The sequence below is a fragment of the Colias eurytheme genome, chromosome 19 (genome assembly GCF_061535395.1).
Source record: "Colias eurytheme isolate Ceu_HAF_F1 chromosome 19, ilColEury1 Martin Lab GWU primary, whole genome shotgun sequence".
In the NCBI taxonomy this organism is placed as follows: domain Eukaryota; kingdom Metazoa; phylum Arthropoda; class Insecta; order Lepidoptera; family Pieridae; genus Colias; species Colias eurytheme.
The window spans coordinates 5,465,310-5,487,985 of NC_142998.1; the positions used below are offsets into that span (position 1 = coordinate 5,465,310).

At 33.6% G+C, this 22,676-nt stretch overlaps 1 protein-coding gene across 2 annotated transcripts in view; it reads left to right on the forward strand.

Moving 5' to 3' along the window:
- The first annotated feature begins 2,281 nt into the window (after positions 1-2,281).
- Positions 2,282-22,676, forward strand: part of ash1 (histone-lysine N-methyltransferase ash1) — a 49,732-nt gene continuing 29,337 nt past the window's right edge. Inside the window, exons 1-4 of one of the 2 annotated variants that reach the window (XM_090113194.1) lie at positions 2,282-2,417; positions 2,811-2,895; positions 3,355-3,422; positions 3,537-4,049. In XM_090113194.1, the coding sequence (XP_089969320.1) occupies positions 3,357-3,422; positions 3,537-4,049 (579 nt within the window). In that variant the 5' untranslated portion in view covers positions 2,282-2,417; positions 2,811-2,895; positions 3,355-3,356. Of the gene's footprint in view, positions 2,418-2,810; positions 2,896-3,354; positions 3,423-3,536; positions 4,050-11,811; positions 11,942-12,490; positions 12,755-22,676 lie in introns of those variants that run through there. The other variant, XM_090113195.1, reaches the window with a different exon arrangement.

Below are 22,676 nucleotides of genomic sequence, written 5' to 3' on the forward strand. Positions count from 1 at the left end.
CTGACCAGCTATTGACAGCTGACAGGCAGCGATGCTCCAGCGATGTGACAGTTGCCAGTACAATATAAGGGCGTATTCAGAAAGAAAGCTTGAAACTTATAAGCGCTTATGAGCACTTATCGGCGCTTATCGGCGCTGGTAACCCGCACAGGAAAATATATGAACATGCACCGATAAGCGCTGATCGGCGCCGACAAGTTCCAAAAAGTTTCAACAAGCGCTGGTCAGCCCGGGCGATGCGCTGTTAGATTTTGTACATGAGTTCGTTGATAAATTGCCAACAACATCATTCAGAAGGATTGTTGGATGAGACAATTATTATATTTTATGCTAAATAAAATAAGTATTTGAGCCAATCATTAAAAAGTCACATTCTCTGATAATGGGTAGTCACCATAATAAAATTATAGCAACTCTCGATTTGTCAATCTTCTTTGTCTTCTTCTTTGAATATTTAAGTTGGAGCCATTATTTAAGAGAAGAAGAAGAAGGAATATTTAAGTTTATGTTGTTGCATATTTAATAAATATTTTCCGAATATAAAGAATGTATTGTATTGTGCAAAATTGCAGAAGTGTTTGGAAATCAAATTCTGGCCTATAATTTCACAGGCAAGTGTATATTTACGTTATTTACAATATTCCTCAATACTCATGCATTTACCTGTTTAGAATAATTTTAATGGCAAAAATCGTCAAATTTATCATCATTTTAGTAAGCAATCATGTTACGTATAAGTTCTGTTCCTAATAGTTTCATCATTTTTCAACAAGTTTTCAATAAACAAATTTAACAAGTAAGGTAACCATGATTACGGGTTTTTACGGATAGCGACGAGAATATATTATTGCTAAAACAATATTATGATGAACATTTAAAGAACAACATTTTAAAGATTTTTATATTAATAACTAGCGACCCGCCCCGGCTTCGCACGGGTGCAATGGCGGCCCGCAATTTTTAAATCTGTAATATCTTCGAAAATATTCACTTAAATCATACGGTGTAAAGGGCCATATAGATCTATATTAAATGAAGAATGTATTCAAGGTATTTAATTGGTTAAGGATTAATGCTATATTGGTTAAAATCGCTTCGAAAATTAACCATTATTTGTCGTAAAAAGTAAATGACAAAAAAAAGTTATTGTGGATTATCCATAAGAGATAGACATATACCATCGCGGACATTTCTGTAGACCTTTTCAATATGTACAATATTTCGTACATTATTTTGATAAAAACCGGCCGGCCGCCCGGCTATATATTTTATACCCGTGCGAAGCCGGAGCGGGCCGCTATGTTTTTATATACAACGTTCACAGTTTTTCTATAGTGTATTTACTATTTAGTATAAGCATTGCACCCGTGCGAAGCCGGGGCGGGTCGCTAGTATACTATATACCGATTCATATCCAAGCTTTGTAGCCAAAAACCGTTATTTGAAAACTTGATTCGTCATTCTCTACCAATTAAAATTGTATGTAGGTACCTATAGAGGTGATATATTCTTGTAAGTTGACCAGAAATTATAATATAAATACTGTTAAAAATATATGTCGTTATTTATAGGTCACATCTACATTTATCTAGGGTCGGTCTACATCTATAGGTCTGTAAGACCATGATTTTTAGTTTTTTCTATTTCGAAAAATCCTCAATTTACAAACTAGCGTGGTCACCCCACAGAAAGAGACAAAAAACATAACTGACGTCATTTAAGGTCATATTTTCTTGTTACAAGTTAATGGTCATATTGCAATCTCCAGTTTAATAGATATAAGCTTCTTGGGCTCAACTTTAGGCCGCGTTTCCGTCTGCAAGAAATCTTCCGCAAGAAATGTAGCTAGAGAGTTTCAGAGAAGCTGTCTTGCTACTATCGAGTCATATAAAGTTGTCATTCTAAAAATACGGATGTTAATAGAATGCCACATTCTTAATGATTATGCTTTACTTTATTGTATGTGGTTACTTTAAAACTAATGTTAAAACTACATGTTTTTTTATTCTATTTAACTTCAATGCTGTATCACGATTTTGTATATTTACAGTTTGTTCACTTTTTGAATATTTTAATTATACATTAGGACCCCGAAAACTCATTTTAATAAAATGAAAAAATATTTCAAGTTTAATTACTGCTCGTGCGTAAAATGCTCATTCTTGACGCCATTTTGCCTTGCAATTTCCAGATAATAATGAAATGATGAAGTCTCATTCTAACTTCTATACAACCCAAATGAGTAAAAGAAAAAGCTATAGTACTCTAGCTTTCTCCTAAGGTGGCTATGGTACATACCTATTTAGTTAAAATTTTTATGCGAAAAGATTTGTAAACATGGAGGCCAAGCAATGCGATCTTGAAGTGTTTGATTAAAAGTATTCAATAAAATCTACAGTGGCAAAGTTTATTATCCGGTTAGTAATAAGATTTAGTGATGTTTAATGTAAATATTAAAATTGTTTCCTCGCTAATACGTTTGGATAATGTTTTGTACACAGTACAAAATACAATTGATACGTAGCATTATTTGGCGCCAATGTCGTAAAAACCGTTAAATGTTAATAGATAGTGATAAATCAGTACTGTTGATTATTCAAATGCGCATTTAAAATAATAAATATATAATAAATGAGCTATGTGATCACCCAACTTTAAACTGCACCCTGAAGAAAAACTGGTCCTACGAGTGTCGTCAGATCTGTCATCCGGACAAATTGTTAGAAAACTGAAAGATTATTATGTGAAACAATTATTATCATCGTAACCGATAATATTCTCTGAATATAACATTTATGTATGTCTTTCAGCGTGATACGATGTTTACTTGCGTGTTTTGATTGAAATGAAGAGATTGGAAGTATTTTCATTCGGAACATCTTGACCAACCTTGAAGTAAGTACCCCATATTATATTTATAAGCGTCATTAGATCCGAATGAGGTGGTTATCAAATTTAAGAGAAATATTATCTTCTGAATTGTTGACATAGTCGCCTCTATGGCACATTCTTACATGTGTATTTTCATTCATTTATGTTCTTCATGTTGAATCATAATAGTGCCCAGCAGAAAAGTAAATGGTTATCAATTTTTATGAGTATGTGCATATAATTGTGAATTATATATAAAGAAGTGATGAAATAACAATGACTACTATTGTAATCATTTGTCTTAACGTTATCATTTGTCTTATGTATGTTTTTAATCATCAAACAAATTCAACATTTTATGAAAAAGTTCAGTTTGTAAACAAACAAGTTTTATTTTATTTGCTCTAATTGCTGGTCAACTATATAACATATTTGATATCACGCAGCCAGATCAATTATGATTCTTTTATTGCAATGTTTCAGAAATGGGCACAGAGGTGCCGAAAACTCATGATTCAAGTGGTGATACAGATTCAAACAGTGATTCTGAGGTTAGTTTTTTCCTATACATACCTATTAATTTACAAATAATATGAAGTTTAATTGTGTATTTTAAACGATTAAAATGGTTTCATTAGAAATAATTAGTATTATTCTTATTACAGAGTAGCAGCTCAAGTGACACATCAGGGAGTGACTGGGAATGCTCAAGTAACAAGCAAACCAATGCTCGAAAACCTCATTTCTCAGTAACTTCATGTGATACCGGCTTAAAACTAAAAATTGCAGCAATTCCACGGAAAGTCACTCCTAAGAAAACAGCTAAACCCTCAGTTAAAAAGAAAGGCAATGAGCCTATGTCCAAACATAGAAAAGAGAAGCCTGTAAAAAAAAAGTTATCAGAGAGTAGTTCAACCTCGGAATGTAGCAAGTGTTCATCTGATTCTTCCAGCGAAGATGACTTGCCACTTAAAGCTGTTAAGAAATCTTTACCAACCAAGAACTCTGTACCAAAAACTGCTAAAAGAAATACAATCAAAAGTGATAGTGACATAAGTGATAAAGATTCAAAAAATAATAAAGAGAAAACATGTAAAAATAATGCAAGTGTCAAAAAGACTAAGTGTGATGATTCAAGTCAGGAAGCAAAGAGGGGGCAGGGGCGACAGCGCTCTAAGGTAAGATAGTTATTTAGTTACAATAAGAGTAGAAATATTTTTTTGCAATATTATTTGACAATAGTAGGAAATATATATATATATATCAATCCATCTCCTGATATCAATGTACACAAAAATAAAAATATCTCTATTGGTCCAGCTCCAGTTGTTCATGTTCACCATTTTAAAGAGGTTTCACAAAAATAAATAATATTAGAAGTAAATATTGCAAGTTTTACATTTTATTGATGCAAAGAGATACTAATAATAAAGCCAGGCATGTCCAAACGGCTTTTATTGTCGAGCCAATTTAATAGGCAACATTTGACGTCTATCAATTTTATCTTCGAAGAGAGGTCACCTGCTTAAAAACATCGATTAAAGTGAATTAATCGATACGGATTTGAAACATTTGTCAATCGAATTTATTAATTTATGATGATTTTTATTCACAAGTAATCAATGCATTCGATTCTAGATGTCAGATTTCGATTTTTAGAGTAACGTCTCTGGTATTTAAAAAGAAAAAAGGTTTATTGACACAAAATTGTAGTGACGTCAGTTCTTCAATTCAGAAATTGTATATTATGTTTAGAATGGTTTTATCAGTAAAATGAAATCTTAAAATTACTTGTATCGGTCATTATTATTATAAATATGTAGTCGTAATTGAAAAAAGTTAAGCAAATGTGCAGTTCTAACAAAACGAAATATCATGTTATTCTATGTCGTCGTTACTAGGTTACGTTCTTGAATTTTGTTGAACTGTCAAATGTTGCCTATTAAAATGGCTCTACTATAATTATAAAACCAGTATGGTTTCATAAATAAAAACATATAACTCATTGTAGGGAATTATGAGATAAAGACGTTGTATAATGATAACTACTGTGTATTCATTTCATATGTGGTTTCTTATAAAAAAAATTGTGAAGTTTACCAGTTTTACAGGTTGGTTGTTTTTTACTGGCTCTTGAGCTTTTTTTCTAAGCTAAATACCTAATATTTAGTACACTATAAAATCAACAAATTGGATCTGCAATTAAGCATTTATCAATTGTTGTTTAGTTGAATATTATGCTTTGGAATTTGACTGTGTTTGGTTTTTAAGAATAAATATATCATATAGTATAGAAGATAGATATTTTAACAATTGTTTTTCAAAATCAATAATAATAATTAAAAGGTGGTTATAAGGCAGACGTCACCGGCGCACGCGCAGGCGGCAACGACCTATACATTTCTTAGGGTATTTTTGCCCTATATCCTGGCCTCTATGGTCCCCCAACCTAAACCACATTGATTTTTTTTTAAATACTATAAAGACCTCGTCTATTCGAGAAATTCGTTGTTTGGACGAATTATTCCGAAAATTGAGAGTAGCAGAAGAAACCATTAAAAATAATAAAAGGACATTCAGACATCTTGTAATTAAACACCTTGTAATCGGTTTTGCAATTATAATTTTAATTTATAAAATTAAAATTTTTTTTTTACCACTTTTGGATTTAAATTTTTTGATTGAAGCCTTACAAATAATAATATGAAATTTTCAGGGTAGTTACCTGATAGATAGAGCAAATTTTTAAAAGCCAAACAGTAATTTTGTTTTAATCATTAATGTGATATTGATGAATCAACGGGCCCTTGAAGTTGTGAACATACTGTATAATTTTATCTTTCTTGGCAATTAATTCTTTTTTTATTCCATTAAAAAAATCTAACTAACTAATTAAATTTAATTTAATTTAATTTAAAGATCTAACGATAGTAAATGTTACCATACTGAATTGATCTATCTATCAGCTAAGCACACAAAAAAAATCAAGCATCTACTGCTATAATTCACGCCTCCATGATAAGAATGTCATCATACTCGGCGATAGGTGAAAAATTGAACAAAAAGTCATAACTCCAAAAATACGAAAAATCGCATAACATACATGGGGGTGATTCAAGCCCTCTAGGTCCTCTACTTCCCAGACATTGGCTATTGTTGTAATGTAACAGGTTAATTTCATCCGTCCTAAAGATCGATCCTTTCATTTCGATTACTTTGCCGTAAATTTACTGTACATCCTTAACAAAGTTATCCCTAGACGGAAATACCAGCAGACATGCGTTTACGTGAATTGTCATGCTGCATGCGCGTCTAAAAATGTATGAAATCATGCATTTATACATATAGTTTGCGTCCAGGCTGATTCATCATCAGCCCATTATGTTCCAACTGCTGGGACAAAGACCTCCCGTATGTGATCAAGCCATTAATCCACCACCCTGGCCAAGTGCAGGTTGGCGGATGTCATATGATTTTCAAATTTTGATTCTTCGACATGTCGGTTACCTCATGATGAATACCTTCACCGTTCAAGCAGTGGTGATGTTATAAACATGATCATAGAAATCTAAATAACAAGACACTAGAACTGCTATAATGTCATAATTAGTATGAAGACCACTGTCGCCAAAATCAACACATTTAAACTGATAGCTAAACAGTACACACAAGTAAACTATGCCTTTTATTGGACAGATTCATTTTAGTGAAAACTAACTTAAAAAATAAAGTCAGCATTTTAATATGTAGATACCCTAACATACGATTTTATGGTTTATTTAGAATAGCATCCCTAGGTATGTACAGTCACGAGCAATAATATATGCCTAGGGGGCGATGTGCAAAAATATCTGTCACTAGAACTAATTCAATAATATCTGTCTGCCCGTATACAGCAAAAATATCTGACATTAGTAGGCAGCATAATAAAGTGGCATCAAAATTATATGACGAAAATGTTACAGCAAATAATTGTGACAACCTCTCACGGCATAAATATGTGACATCAACTAGGAAGCAATAATATCTGACACAATTTCATATAATTCTGTATTTTGCATCGATTCCTCATACAAATCTATACTAATATTATAAAGAGGAAAGGTTTGTTTGTATGTATGTATGTATGTATGTATGGTTTTCACGCATAAACTACTGGACCGATTTTGATGAAATTTGGCACAGATAATCTTTAGACCCTGAGAAAGAACATAGGCTACCTTTTATTTCGAAATATGTACCACGGGTGAAGCCGGGGCGGACCGCTAGTCATAAATATATGACATCAACTAGGTGGCAATAATATCTGACACAATTTCATATTTCTATCTTTTGCATAGATTCCTCACAAAAAGCATAAATATGTGACATCAACTAGGAAGCAATAATATCTGACACAATTTCATATTTCTGTATTTTGCATCGATTCCTCACACAAAGCATAAATATGTGTCACCAACTAGGTGGCAATAATATCTGACACAATTTCATATTGCACGCCTCATAAGCGAAGCGTTGAGGTGGGTACTACTGTCACTTCGCGCAAAACATCTGATTTTTCAAACTTAAAATGTCTTTATGTATCATACATTGCACTTGTAAGATAATACATACACACACATATTAAGAAAAAACACTATTTTTAACGTTCATGATATTTTTGATGTCATTTTTGTTATTTAAACTAGTTAAAAAACAGTTTAAAAAAGTTCTGTCTTGGACGTCCGTGTGTCTGTATGTGCGGATCCTTTTTCTTGTTAACACGATAGCGACCGAAATACTTTACTAATCGAGTCTTTTTTTTTCTCTTACGCTTGAGCATGCTCAGGAATAGAACCCTTTCATTTTTCAGGGTCTGATTCGATGTGGTTTAATTGTTATTAAATAAACAAAAATAATAATTAATTAATATTTATTTAAAAAAAATTATGAGGCGTGCACTTTTGGATTTTCCAAATTATTTCTGTATTTTGCTTCGATTCCTCACACAAAGCATAAATATGTGACACCGACTAGGTGGCAATAATATCTGACACAATTTTATATTTCTGTATTTTGCGTTGATTCCACACTAAAAGCATAAATATGTGACATCAACTAGGAAGCAATAATATCTGACACAATTTTATTTTTAATTTAATATTGAATTAATACAAAATAAATAAATTTTATTTTAACTACGTTGTTTTAAAACATTATTACCATATTAATTAATATGTGCCGTCGTTGTATACTACATATTGTATGTCTAGATATTACATATATCCTACTAGTTTAACACCCGCGGCTTCGCCCGCGTTTTCAAAGAAAAACCCGCATAGTTTCCGTTCCTGTGGGATTTCCAGGATAAAAGCTCTCATAAGCGTTAATCCAAGTTACCTTCTATGTGTGTGCTAAATTCCATTTTCTCTTTTATTTGTGTGAAAGAGTAACAAACATCCTTACATGATACTCACGAACTTTTGCATTTATAATAGGTATTAGAAGGATATCATATCATGACAAAATTAAAGTATTCATATACTTATATGAATGCGCCCACTTGGGTAGATTTATTTTATTTGAAGGTTCAGTGTAACCTTCATGTATTACATATTTAGAAATTGTTTTGACTTTTGTCACATGTTTTGTTATATTTGACGTTAACGGCGTTTGACACGATTGCTCCGTTATTCATTTTCATTTACCTATAATAATTATATTAGCCTATAATATTGCTATTATTTTATTGAGTATCGAAAATTATGGCAAGTTATCATATTATCGTAATTTTATTAAAAAAAAATATTTACAAAATATAATGTGTCTTTTGTTCATATTCTTACCCCAGCAAAATACATAACACTAATTCAATAAATAACGTTTTGCCTTTTTAAAATCCTATCCTATATTATCCTACTAGTCCTACTATAATCCTACTTCCTATCCTACTAATCTAGTATTATTAATGCGAAAGTTTGTGAGGATGTGTATGTGTGTGTGTGTGTTTGTTACTCTTTCACGCAAATACTACTGAACCGATTACAATAAAATTTAGCAGACAAATAAAGGGTAACTTGGGTTAACACTTAGGATAGGTTTTATCCCAAAATTCCCACGGGATCGGGAACTATGTGGTATTTCTGTGAAAACGCAGGCGAAGCCGCGGGCGGAAAGCTAGTGTCACATATTTATGCTTTTTGTGAGGATTCAATTATATTTTACAATATAGAAATATAAAATTGTGTCAGATATTATTGCCTCCTAGGTGCCGTCACATATTTATGCTTCGAGAGGTTGTCACAATTATTTGCTGTAACATTTTCGTCACATAATTTTGATGCCACTTTATTATGCTGCCTACTAATGTCAGATATTTTTGCTGTATACGGGCAGACAGATATTATTGAACCCGTTCTTATGACAGATATTATTGCTAATCTGCAAATGGTAATATATTTATGCTTCTGACTGTACATGAGATGCTTTGATTCTTTTTGGTCAGACAAATACAAATACGTAAAAATTTGGCTTTTCTACAACAGAGGGCGTTAATTTTCAATAGATATAACTTTGAACCTAAACACATAGAAATAAGGTTGAAATTTGTGTTAAACGTACTATAAGAGCGGTCGACTGTGACATTCATTTTTATTTAGATTACTATGGTGACATTCGTATTACTTGTAAATTATATTCTTTAATTTTAAAGAAAAATGGCAATTATTTCTAAAAAACATACTGACCGAAGAAATGTCATTCCTTTATTAGTATAATTGCAACTTGTGGAAGAATTTCCGCAATGGGATGTTAACATACGCACGTCTCTAGAGCAACTGAACAGCGACGAACGCACTGGTGGCTTGGAAGTCACCTGAGTGGCGACAAGGTCACGCGCGCTTACGACTTCTAGTGTCTTGTTATTTAGATTTCTATGAACATGATAAATTAAAAAAAAAAATGAAGTTTATTTCCTGCACGCTGGTCTGGTCTCGAACCTCTGACTTATCGATATAAAAATCCTCACCACTGCTTTGCTAGGCCGATTATAGTGCATGAATTAAGTTTTTGCATGACAGCAACACCGAACCCATAGAAAATAGAAAGTTTCATCAATCAGTTGCCAGAACGTAGTTTGAATTGCATTTCAATCATCGATCTTAAGTCAAAACGAGCATTGACACCACTTAACTCATGTCATGCTGCATTATCGTCCAGAGACATTTCTTTTTGTAAGTTGATATTTCATTTTTAGGTATCTTTCGTGACTTCCTCAAAGTCTTTTTATAGAGCTTATAAATGACCCCTTAAAGGCAACGAGTGGTTTGCATGACACATTTAATTAAAATAAGTAATAGTATATTTCTTCGAAACACGCCCGTTTTCAACGAATGTGTGGCTATTTGACTTGTCGCTGTTTCTTACCCTTTTTTGAATACATATTTTGGTTTAAAATAGGGGAACATGAATAGGAAGGGTTACCTATATGATTCAGTTACTCAAAAGGTACCCCAATTTCTTTGTGCAGTAATTCTAATACAGTTTTTATGGTTCATATAAATTATTTACCACACGTTCACTGCTAAATGGAAAGAATTGATAAAGACGAGCACCCGAGTTAATGCTTGAATGGTATAAATAAAGTTGCTACATTGTTAATACATATAATATTTTTGAATAACAAAGGAATAAAAGGGCCATGCGTTTTATTGCGTAGTAAAGTAAGTTTTATACAACTGCGTAGTACATAATTATATTATTTATTTTATGGCAAGAATTTAAATTGATGTGATCTTTGGTTTTTGAAATTTTTTTTAAGTTTGATACACTTTATTTCCGTTAAGTTTAGCACAATTATTGAAATTTATAAATTTTTTTTTTTTGAAAAGCAATTTTTTTATAAAAATTACTGTAACAATAAATTATAATTTTTAGTATTCATTCCCCATTCGTAAAGATAATTTTGCGATCCACCCATGCTACTGAGTGTATTTGGTTAATCATCTAAAGTTACACATAAATGCATCTCACTACGAAGCAATTGTTTTACGACACAATCATCTCAAGCAGTCGATTTATGTTGCAAGGAGAAAGTCGAGGCACGTTTGCATTCCTGACCTTATTTTCGTCTACCGATTCCATGTCTATCGGCACTCAGAGAATTCGCTATGACGCCTACGCGACCTAACACAATTACGAAAATTGAAAACAAAATACATTTTAAATCGTCGTTTTGAATAATTCATTTCTTTGATGAGTTTGTTTGACACCTAAATTACTTATCTTGAAGTATTTCTACTGTAGGTATAATTATTTTGTAAAATAAATAAAATTTAGCGATACTACAATGGCCATATTTTGAATATAGGTAATATTAGAGAATTTTGTCGGATCAATATTCAAATTAGCAACGCCTACGAAAAATCTTCAGGTCGGTCATTCACTCGACGTTGGATTAGTTATTTATTAGTCTATTGTTTCGAATATTTTCTTAAACGAAGATATCTTGTCACATTTATGAATTAAATTTAGTATAATATATTGTTTTAGTTAGAACTTTATAATAAGGAAAAAGAAAATAAGATTTGGCAACAGGATAGGATATCTAATCTGTGGCAATAGTGAATTTAAAATTCGTATAAAAGACTTGGTAAATACAGTGATATAACTGGGTTGTAGAAAAGCGTGTTATGTATAGACTATAGAGGGTAGGTGTGCAGCGTGCAGCATTTAATTAAGGCGGTGGGTGCGCTCGGTTCGCGTGCCGGCCATGCACTTCCGGTGCGCCCCGGGGGCGCTGCGCTTTTTCCTCGCGGGGGAGGCCGGAGCGAGGAAAGCGCGACCGGTCGTCACCCGCGTTAAGGAATTAAAATTTTTCACGTAAACTGGTTTGATAGCGCGTACAGTGGCAGAGTGGGGGTCGCGAATACGCGTCGCGCCAGCCATTAGCAGGCTCGTTACAAAGCGCGCGCGCGTCCCGATCTGACGTTTGCGTACGCGGTGCTGTGATGTGCGCATATAAATATATTTACGATACTCGTTTCGCTCCTTATGAATGACGGTTATTGAAGATTATAAATGTGTATATCCGGTAACTAAATAAAGTACTTAGCATGATAATAATTTTATGTCCTGCCTAAAATTAGGAAAATCAGGATTATTTACTATTGATTGATATTTTTGTTTACAAATAAAATTTAAAAATGTCGTGTGTGGATTATAAGGCATTGAGTGATATCGTTATAATAAGTGTGTCGGCATTATTTCTTAAAAAATAAACAGTGCTCCGATAAGCGTGCGAAGAGAGAGAATTGCGGGGTCTGCCAAAATTCTCTTATCAATTGCTCAACGCGGCTCAAGGTCGCGCGTTATCACTGGCATTCGTGCACAACCGATGGATTTGTTCTGTGATTGCACGCATCACTGCAAATTACTAATTTCTGTGTGCTCTTAATAATAGTGTTTGATATAATATTTTATTCATAAATTTAAGTTAAAATTTTATGTTTGTATTCATATAACGGGTTTAATATTATTTTCGTTTTACTGATTTATCTCAATAATTCCAGAAGAGGAATTGCTGAAATAAAATAATTACCCGTAAAGTGAAACGATTGTTTACAAACTTCCATCGTTTTAGTGCAGCTTGCTATGTAGATCGCGACCCAGTTGCGCGTGATTGAGGATAAAACAATATAAATAGCTCTTCAACAGTTCGCGTGTGTGAGCAATACCTGCTAATAGTAAATAGTGTTTAAAAGTGAGAACATAGGGGAATGCAGTGAATTATTTGTGATGCACGATGAGACACGAAGCCACTCCTGCGGCTTGGACTGCTCCCGGCGAAGTCTGGGAGTATGTGAGCCAACTCGTCAGCTCCTACCACGACCAGCATGACTGTCAGGTGCTAAATATTTAATTTTAATTATTATTAATAATATTTACATTTTCCAATAAAATTTATAAATAATGTGAAACAACTTATTAGTGGATGACATCCACTAATAAGTTGTTTCTTCCACTTGTTAATAATGGTAGCTGGCATTTACAATTCTATATTTTTGTAGACTAATTAGAATATTTGCAATTCTATCCAGTCCGAATTTTACAAATGGTAATGTGATATTAAACGATTTTGCTCTAATGATTCATTCTAGTTAGCGTATAGAGATTTTCATCTTAACATTATTCATACGAGAGACCTACTTACTGTTGGTTACCGATAGGCACCTATCGCCCGCGTGTTCTAACACAGATACGCAAAATTAAATTTTATTACTCTACAGCGACTAATGTAAACATTAATGTATAAGACAGTTTATCATACTATGTTGGTATTAGCACGGTTTATATTTGCGCTATTAGCTGACGCTTTTTTTTGTGGGCAATTCAACATCTTTTTCTAAAAGTAAACAAGCCAGTGAAAGTCGTGCCGATTGATAGTCCAGTTATTTTTCGCATTACCTGGAACAAATATATCGGATAGATGGATGGATTTATTACAATAAAAAAATATTTCTACGTTGTCATGGGTTAAAATATATGCAGTTTTACAGATTAAATATGTCAATGTACTCGTTACGTTGTATTTTGATTGATGTCTGCAAATATGTTCAATGCGCTGGTATAAAAATTGGCACCTAGCTATAAAATAGCACTATAACTAAATGGACAGATCAAAGTTATACAATTTGACCGTGAAATTGTGATCGAGCGAGCGTGACCGCGTCGCGTGTTAAAATCCGCTGAGCACACATCCGTAATGTAAATATCATTTGTTATCATTACCTTTTCTTTCTTTAACACTTGCAAGTGAAATACTTGTTGATAAAGCTACGATTCGCGTCCGCCACATTTGCAACGATTTTTCTGGTCACATGGGACGGCTACCTCATTAAGCGATTGCGTAATGCGCATGTTTTCCGAGCTTGGAGTTCGGAATGATGGCGCTTTGTATCTATATACATCATTATTGGTATTAGCTATAAATGTCTACGTTACCCAGTCTATCATTCCAATAATTACTTCCAATAGATATACCCTTCAAATAACCTTTTCATTCGTCTAAAAAATTAAATCATTATTTCTTTGAAATTTTTTCAAATTGTTACTTGTTCATGATGATAATTATATTAGTCTAAGAAAACTATTCTTTCCATTCTTGGCAGCGTCTTTTGATTAATTTAAATAAAAACGTACATAAAACGGTTGTAAGTCCGGTTAGTAATAAAATATATTCTATGAAATTATTTTGCGATCTGATATCCTATTTAGATTATAAATTAAAATTGAATCACTGATAATTTTTTTATATTACATATTTAATTTCTTTATTTTAACTTCAAATTATTTGATGACTTCCTATATAATATTATGAAGTCCCTAATTCAAGACCAAAGATTACTTAGCGTACAACTAAGCTTTTTATTGTTTACCTTCTTCTAAGTTTAGTTTTTGCTTTGCGAGATCATTATAAAGAAAATGGAGGGAGCTGCCACCGGCCACCGCTGATCGACGCTAAGCTCGCGAGCTCCATAGTACATGCCACTGATTGATGTGCGTCGCAGTTAAAGCCCTGTAGATCTTATCTCGGGTATCTAATAGCTTTAACGAGATTACGGTACCATTCCAGTTCAATTTACATCTCTTCCTGATTGTTATCGCATCGACTCGCTTTATCAACGCTTATACCAAAGAGATGCTGTGGATATAGTATTACTAATACCTATGCTTCATTTCCTGGTTTTTATTTTTTCATAGTTATTGTTTGCATTCGATGATTTATCGTAATTACGATGACTGATTTTGCAACATACTACGAGTAGCTAGTCTTTATCTGAAAGAAAAGGCACTGTTATTGTTTATAATAAGCTTCGCGATTTAGTTACATAATTCATCTATGCAATCGATTCGTACACACTAGCATAATATATATAAGTACAACTTTCTGTTTTGTTGTATCATGTATGTATAGTATGTATTTATCAACGTTTTCATATGGATAGGCAATTAATTTATGCTTTTAATTATTTGCATTCATGAATTTAAAAAAATTGCTGCCATGTTTACGTTTTCCTAGTACTTTGTACTTATTTCCGATTCCCATTTTCTGCTTACTTCATATTTATATTTGGTAACATTGGTCTTGACACTTCATTTCGTACAGATAAACATAATTTGCTTGAAAGTTTTGACAAAGTCGTGATAAATATTAAAATGTGGTTGGTAATTGAGGGCGCATTAAATTACACATGCTTGCCTTTATTAATGGTGGCTTGGCACAGCGCACTGGTTGTATTGCATTTTGCGGTATTTGACGAGTATTGAATTTGTAGACGCGCATATGACGACGGGAGGCGATGGTTACTAAACCGGTTGGACACCTTTGGACGGCGAATGCCGGCTTTTGGTGACATCCGCAAAAAGTGCGCAATCTCATACACAACTGAGTGCTCCGCCGATCATTTAATCGATGCGCTGATATTCAAGTTAAATGCAAACTATCCTACTCTAAACTTGATCATTATACGAAGCATTGATTTCCTTCGCCTCGTCTCGCTGTTTAAACCGGTTAGACTATCGTCTATGAACATAAACGATTATAGACTCTTGTTCTGTGAAAATAGACGATCGCATTGCATTCCCAGTTACATTGGACAGATGGATAATAATGATTCTATTAAAATAACAGACGAGTTCCTTTGCAGTGGAGATCTTTGGAGTGCATTCTTGTCATGTGTATATACGAATACTTATGATTATCATGTAAATTGCGATTTAAGCACTGAATGTTGCATACGAAGGTGAAATGTTTAAAGCGAAACAGGTAGACGTTGTGAGGGAATGCAAGAGATTTATGTATGAGTGAGTGCTATGTACATTCGATGTGTTCTCAGGTCGCACTTGGTCACATCGATTTTATGCACCACTGCTGCTTACTTATATTGAATCGACCGCTTTATAAACAATTCGCCGACCCTCATACGGGCTCGTTGTGTTAATAATAAACGCTCTCAATCAGGCTGCTCACATGCCAATTAAAAATATGTATGCCCTTATAGTTATGCATTTTATGTTATAAACGTTAAGTTTGTCATCTTTAAATTCGTTGCAATTTCGTACTTTGATGAGACCTAATTCTTATTCAGCTTAAAAATGAACGGCACTGCCCTATTTATTATAAGGAGATTTGTATTAAAGGTTCAAGTTTATAAACGGCAAGTACAAGTTATTAACGAAGCGTTGAGTAGGGTATCGGGAGTCGGGATAAGCCGGTCTCACAACCATCTAGTGTTGGCTTGTTTAATATAGCCCCTTGTGACAACTACGCAACTCGCTACTGTAGGGTTGACAGTAGAACACCTGTTTACATAGAAAGACAGGACCAGTAAGCCATTATATTAAATCGTCTTTTATCATTAACCTGATAACCTGTTGAACCGTATACTAAAATAACGTGGCTATAAATTCACGCTAGAAGTTTTCCCATGCCTATTATATTATGTGTGATCCTAACTAATAAATATTCATCCTTTTTGTCACAATACACATAAGAATTACTGTAACTAAAAATATCAAATATCTGATAATTGAATTGCAATAACTGAAATCATAATTCTATGGTTAAATCTATATGATAATGCATGATGCAAAATTGACTAAAATGATACCACCAGCCCTTGCTTCCTATCGAGTAATGCAAAACGAGGCTCGGGAATAAATCGTTTACATGGTTGTCGGCGTAAACTGGTACCGCTGTGCATCACAAAACTTTCAAGCTGTGAGAAAATCCAGATGCGTTAATTCTTATTCATACACATTTTTCTATAAAAATAACCTACAGTAACCTCTCTTTACGTAAGTTAGCATACCTACTTGTTGCTTTATTCATAAATGAATACAGAGAAAACAGTAGGAATAACTAGCATTAAATAAACTAAGTCAGCCAGTGTGTGTGACGTAGTACCACATCTGATTAAAGTATAGTGTACGCAGTGTGTTGGTACATTTGTGCGGTTGGTACAGCGTGTAGCAGAGCAGTGGCGGTCTTATCTCACCATTAGAGTTATTACGGGCCGGTATCTCGCCCATCGCACCGCTTCGATTGTTTCTGAACGCGCCACAAAGCCGGGCGCTACCAGCGTAATTGACCACTGTTTATTTCCAAGACGAGGTCTTATTTTATGCATTATTCTGCGGTAGTATTTTAATTTGATATATTGTTCTTTTTCTAAGTGCTTTTTATCAATAAATGACACATTCACTTTCGATCTGTTTGAAGCGCTCTATAATTTATATAGTTAGGCAAAGATACAACATATCGTTACTTAAATGTATTTAAATTTCTATAAATTAATTTCACAAAGAATATCAACGATGCAGTGCCTTTTAACTAAGATCTGACTTGATCAAGTGTGCAGAGGGCACTTATTTACAGATAGCATCAGATGATTGCCGCCTACGCGATTCATACCATAGCTCGCCTGCCTTATCATTATTTGTTATATGTATTCATCATATGATAATATTATGTTTCTCCGTGTTGTGTTTGCGTTTGTTTGTTTAATTCTAAAAATACCTAAAATAATTTATTCAACGCAAATTAACATTTTCTACTAAATAAACTGTGACAAAATATGTACTCAGACTTCAATTCAACTTCAATTATTTTTAGAAAGCTTTGTTTTATTGTTAATTTTTATCGGCATAAATTTTTTAACATAATAACAAAAAAAAAAACATTGTTTCACGTGATTAGGTAAAGGTACCAAAAGCGATCTCTTGTCACAAATTAGTATAAATTTATCAAGAACAATTATTTTGGTTGTGCGAGTCGCTGATAAAGCAGCGTGCTAACTTTACGGAGTATAATTTCCATTAACCAACACTGTAAATACATTTTAGTTATTTAAAGCTCGTTTCGAAGATCACGTTCCAAGTATTCCCTCAGTGACGACGGTAATCGTGCACTAGCTATCGCATTCAATTAATCTCGAACAGTTTCTCTGTGACTTTTGACGTGCCGTCCCGATTCCGTGTTGCTGTGACGAGGTACAGTAATATTTTACACATGATTAGAGCGGCGGGCACCGGCACTGTATGGGTAAGCAAATTGCAGCGAACGCGACGCGGAGTCACGATCTGAACCTCTCGGGAACCCAGGAGAATTTCTAGAGAATTCCGACGTAAATGCTACAACAGATATTAATGGTACACCAACTCGGATATTATAACTCAAAATTATTCACGTGAAAATACTTTTTTGTTACAAAATTGAAACGGATGTGTCAAGTGCCACGATAAATGCATTAATAACGTTCTGTTATTAATATCATTCCCATGACTGCTACGTATTCCGACAGGGAAGATATGTAAATCTAGATTTATCAGGTCGTTGGATATTCAAATTAGATATCGCTCTTAGGCCGATTACATCGCGTTACGGATAAGGAAGTCACAGCGTATCTTGTCATCGCCAGGAATACTGCTACTGTCGCACCATTTCTGGTATATATTATACAAACTAAACAATTAGTGATAATAATTAAAGCGGCTAGAAAACTACTGAAGTTTTCAGCGTAATAAATACAAAGACAATTGGAATGTCCAAAATACAAAGAATATGAATTTTAAATAATAGACAACATCGACTTAAAGTCGTAAAGGTTGTTATTAGACGTTTTGAGCATTTTCCATTGGTTTCTCACCCTAAATTTGTACACCTTAATTAGGAATGGTCAGACTCGGTAGATTGTGATCGCGGGTATGGTAATAGGCGCCTAATTCTGAGTCACACGCGGCGCCGGCGTGACTCTCTACACCCCGACTCGATTGCGTGAATTAAAAAAAAATGCAACCGTTGTATAAAGCCATACCAAAATTAATATTTCACAGCAAAAAATAATGGTCGAAGTGATACAGCAAAAAATTATGGTCGAAGTGTCAATACAGCTCTGTTTATTTATTTATACTGTAGACTTAATGCTACTTACTTTATACACACTACTACCACACTACTACATTGATACATGATATTAACAACAACAATATCCTTATATTGTCGTTATTAATAATTTAGTTGAAGAAATCAGATTGAATTTTACTCTGTCAGTAGTTTTAGGAAGTTGCTCTGGCAGTATGATGCATTTATAGAGCTGAGGTAGTTTAATATGTTATCATACAGGACAGTTTTGTTGCATTAAATTGATGATCCAATTATATATGTATACCTACTTACATATAATTATGATATTATATCATAACGAATAATAATTTATTATCGTCTTCAAATATGAGGAGCACACAAAGGCAACTTACGGCTTAGTTGTTACAAGGTGGGATTCATACATTATATTATGCAACGGTGTCAATCCGGTTGGAACGGCCGTGCCAGCCCTCGCGACTGCTTACTGTCTGAAGGATAATATTATGCATCTGACCTTGGTTATGTTTCGATACTCTTCCCATTATACAAAACAGATGTTAAAAGTATTCACGTGCATGTTAATATAAATTAAATGTAAAAAACTATTTACGTCTGCGGGTAACCAAGTTAGTTTGTGGATAATGTCTTCAACTCATTATTTAAATAGATGCGTTCATTGTTTTTAATATATTTGACAATTTATTTATTTTGAGAGTAGGATACGTTTACTTGTTGAAATTATAATGCTTTTATTCCCCTCTTTTATTCGTAAAATTTTGGACGGTATTTAATTTTATTCATATTTTATTTCCACGTAAATTTAATTGCACGCAACTTTACCTCACGAATACTTACATTTAGAGAATCCAATCCCGCATCAAAATCGCGATCCCGCAAGCCTGCGGGATTAAGATCATCAATCCCGCGGATCCCGCGGGATTTGCGGGATTGATTTTAATTATTATTATTTTTGTTTCATGTAATTTAAAGAAAGGAAATACACACAAATATTTTTAATTATTCTTATCAACATGAAGCAAAGTTATCACTTATATTATAAATTAAATATAGGTAATGATGTTTAAGACAATACAATATTCACAATAGGTATTTCACGTTTCATATTTAGATTTTTATTTGAAACTAGCGGTCCGCCCCGGCTTCGCCCGTGGTACATATTTCGCAATAAAAGGTAGCCTATGTTCTTTCTCAGGGTCTAAAGATTGTCTGTGCCAAATTTCATCAAAATCGGTCCAGTAGTTTATGCGTGAAAACCATACATACATACATACAAACCTTTCCTCTTTATAATATTAGTATAGATAGAACATATTCATTGGTTTTAGAGGCATTTAAAATCAGCTTATTTTTTTTTGAAAATACTTTCGAAGAAATGATAAAGTATCTAACGTTTCATCTTTTAGATTTGATCTTATCTTGTTGCATAAATAGCCAGCGGCGGAAATAGCACGCTCGGCTTCCACACTTGTAGGCGGAATTGACTTTACATAAGTATAAACAGCTTCCAAATACTTCCCCCTATTCCCTCCACATTCAAAAAGTGTCAATATCAAATCAGTTGAGTTATCTCGAGTGGGTACACGCACAGCAGCTCTAGACTCTGCCACCCATTCAGTACGCGCAAAGTTAAATCCCCGTGCGCCGTAGGGGAATCCCCAGTCATAGAGTACTGGAGTCTGGAACTGACATTGATTACGTTCTGTTCCGTCCGATAATAGTTCCGATCATCGTCTGAGCCTATTTTTCTTACTTTTTTTCAAACCCGCGAACGTGCGGGATCCCGCATGAGTAATCCCGCATTTTTGATCCCGCAAAAAAGGTGCGGGATCCCGCATTAGCGGGATCCCGCGTTTGCGGGATTGGATTCCCTACTTACATTACAATTACAAATTACTCATGTCTACATGATATTAAGTGCATTTTTATCTTATACAAGCTGCTTTAAGCGGCATTACGCTTTCAATTTTTATCACGTCCGCGTCGTGATAATTACTGACACACATAGGCGCTTTTATTTGGCTTTTAGTTACACTGCCTTGCTAGGGCAGTTGTATTGTTATTTTTCATTTTCAGGAAGTACAATACGTTGCTAAGCTCGTGCCTTCATGAGAATGAATTGTTCGCTGGCTATAGTGGCTTATTATTATAATTGTAATTGCTTAAAGTAAAACGTATAAATAAATGGTGTCCTTTAAATGACTTACATGTTTTTTAATCTCAATACAATCGTTGTGTTCTTTTTATTGATATAGCCTTTAAAGCGAATCCGATGAAGATCGTAAATATAATCATGTTTTTATTTCGACGTCGCGTAGCACTTGTATTCGAAACGTGACAAAGAGAATAAGTGACAACTGACAACACGTCTCATAAAATGTCCCTTCGAGAATATTAAAACGCAGAATTGTTTTATAAATAATTGAACGTTTTTGAATATTTTTGCATGAGTTTTGAATTGTTGATGTTAGGATAATATTAAAAGAAATGGGTGATCTTATTAAGTGGTTAAATATTTTACCCGACGTTCCCAAAAAACGAAAGAGGCTCTCAATTAGACTGTTTTCTTTTGTTGTTTTGTTACACGATATGTTTATGGGTTTTCAACCGATTGTTGTGATTCTTTTTGCGTGTGATAAGTCATTACTGTCATTTGGTCCTATTCTCTGCTGGAATGATAACAGGAACGGCGGTGACCTTTTTGGTAGAAAAAAAAAATATTTTGAGATAAAAGATGCAGTTTATTAAGATAAACTGCATTTTAGACTAAGGTCTAATTTAACATCATCATGAATCATAACTGAGGAGATACTGCACTGTGATGCATTTTAATTTTGTAGCAATAAATATGCGTGTAGTTTAATTCAATAACAACCGTTGTCAACGCATACATGTGTATTAAAAACAATTAAGGCCAATTTAAAATTACTCTTTACGTATCCAATTAGAAGAATATGTGTAGTACAATCTTTTATAAAAAGCAATCAAAAACTTCATTTTCAGAGGTTCTGTTATTGTAGGTCGGTATACAATTAAAAATAGTTTTAATGAGCGATACGTAATCGATGCATGGAGTCTGTCTATAAGCCAGACAGCCACATGTTTTATTTGCGATTGCTCATCACGCTCATTTGGCAGCTCTATTACAGATCTTTGTTTCCTCTGCCTTGTCTGAATTATACATCTCATATTAACTGCCATGTACATATATTGTATAGTTAGTTGTAGGTACTAGGTAGTTGCTAGTTTTTAAGCTAAAACTGTAGCTTCAATATGTATATAAATTTACTAAGCCTAAATTTGAATATGTATGAGCAATAAATTTCGTCACATTAACTTGTCTCTGTAATCTGGTTATCTTGTTGGGCATTGTAAGTGTTTTATTAAGCTAACAAGATAAAATATTTTAGAACATTAATCGATGTTAGAAAACATAGCGTTTTAAAACTCATAAATGTCAATAACTTAAAAAAAAAGGATAATTTTATTCAATATTGTTTAAATTGACGTATTAGAATATAAAAATGATAAATAAATAAATTAAATTCCACACATAAAAGACTTACATAATATAAGGTTGACGACGAAATACTGTGACCTATAGACTATAGTGTGGCAAATACGTGGCCTACGCTTTTCACATTGCATTAATCTTGTGGTTACAGACGTGACGTATTGTTTGCACATCACGAGTGTGTAATACACGCAAAACCACAACCACTACATATGTTTCTCTGTCCAATTATGTGTTCGACATTAATCATTTTAACTATGAATAAAAAAGATTTCGTTGTAGAAATACTTTAATTTATGATTGACATCCCTATCACTAAACCAATATAAGCTCCCGTTCAAACATACACGTTCACGTTATCAATTTCAA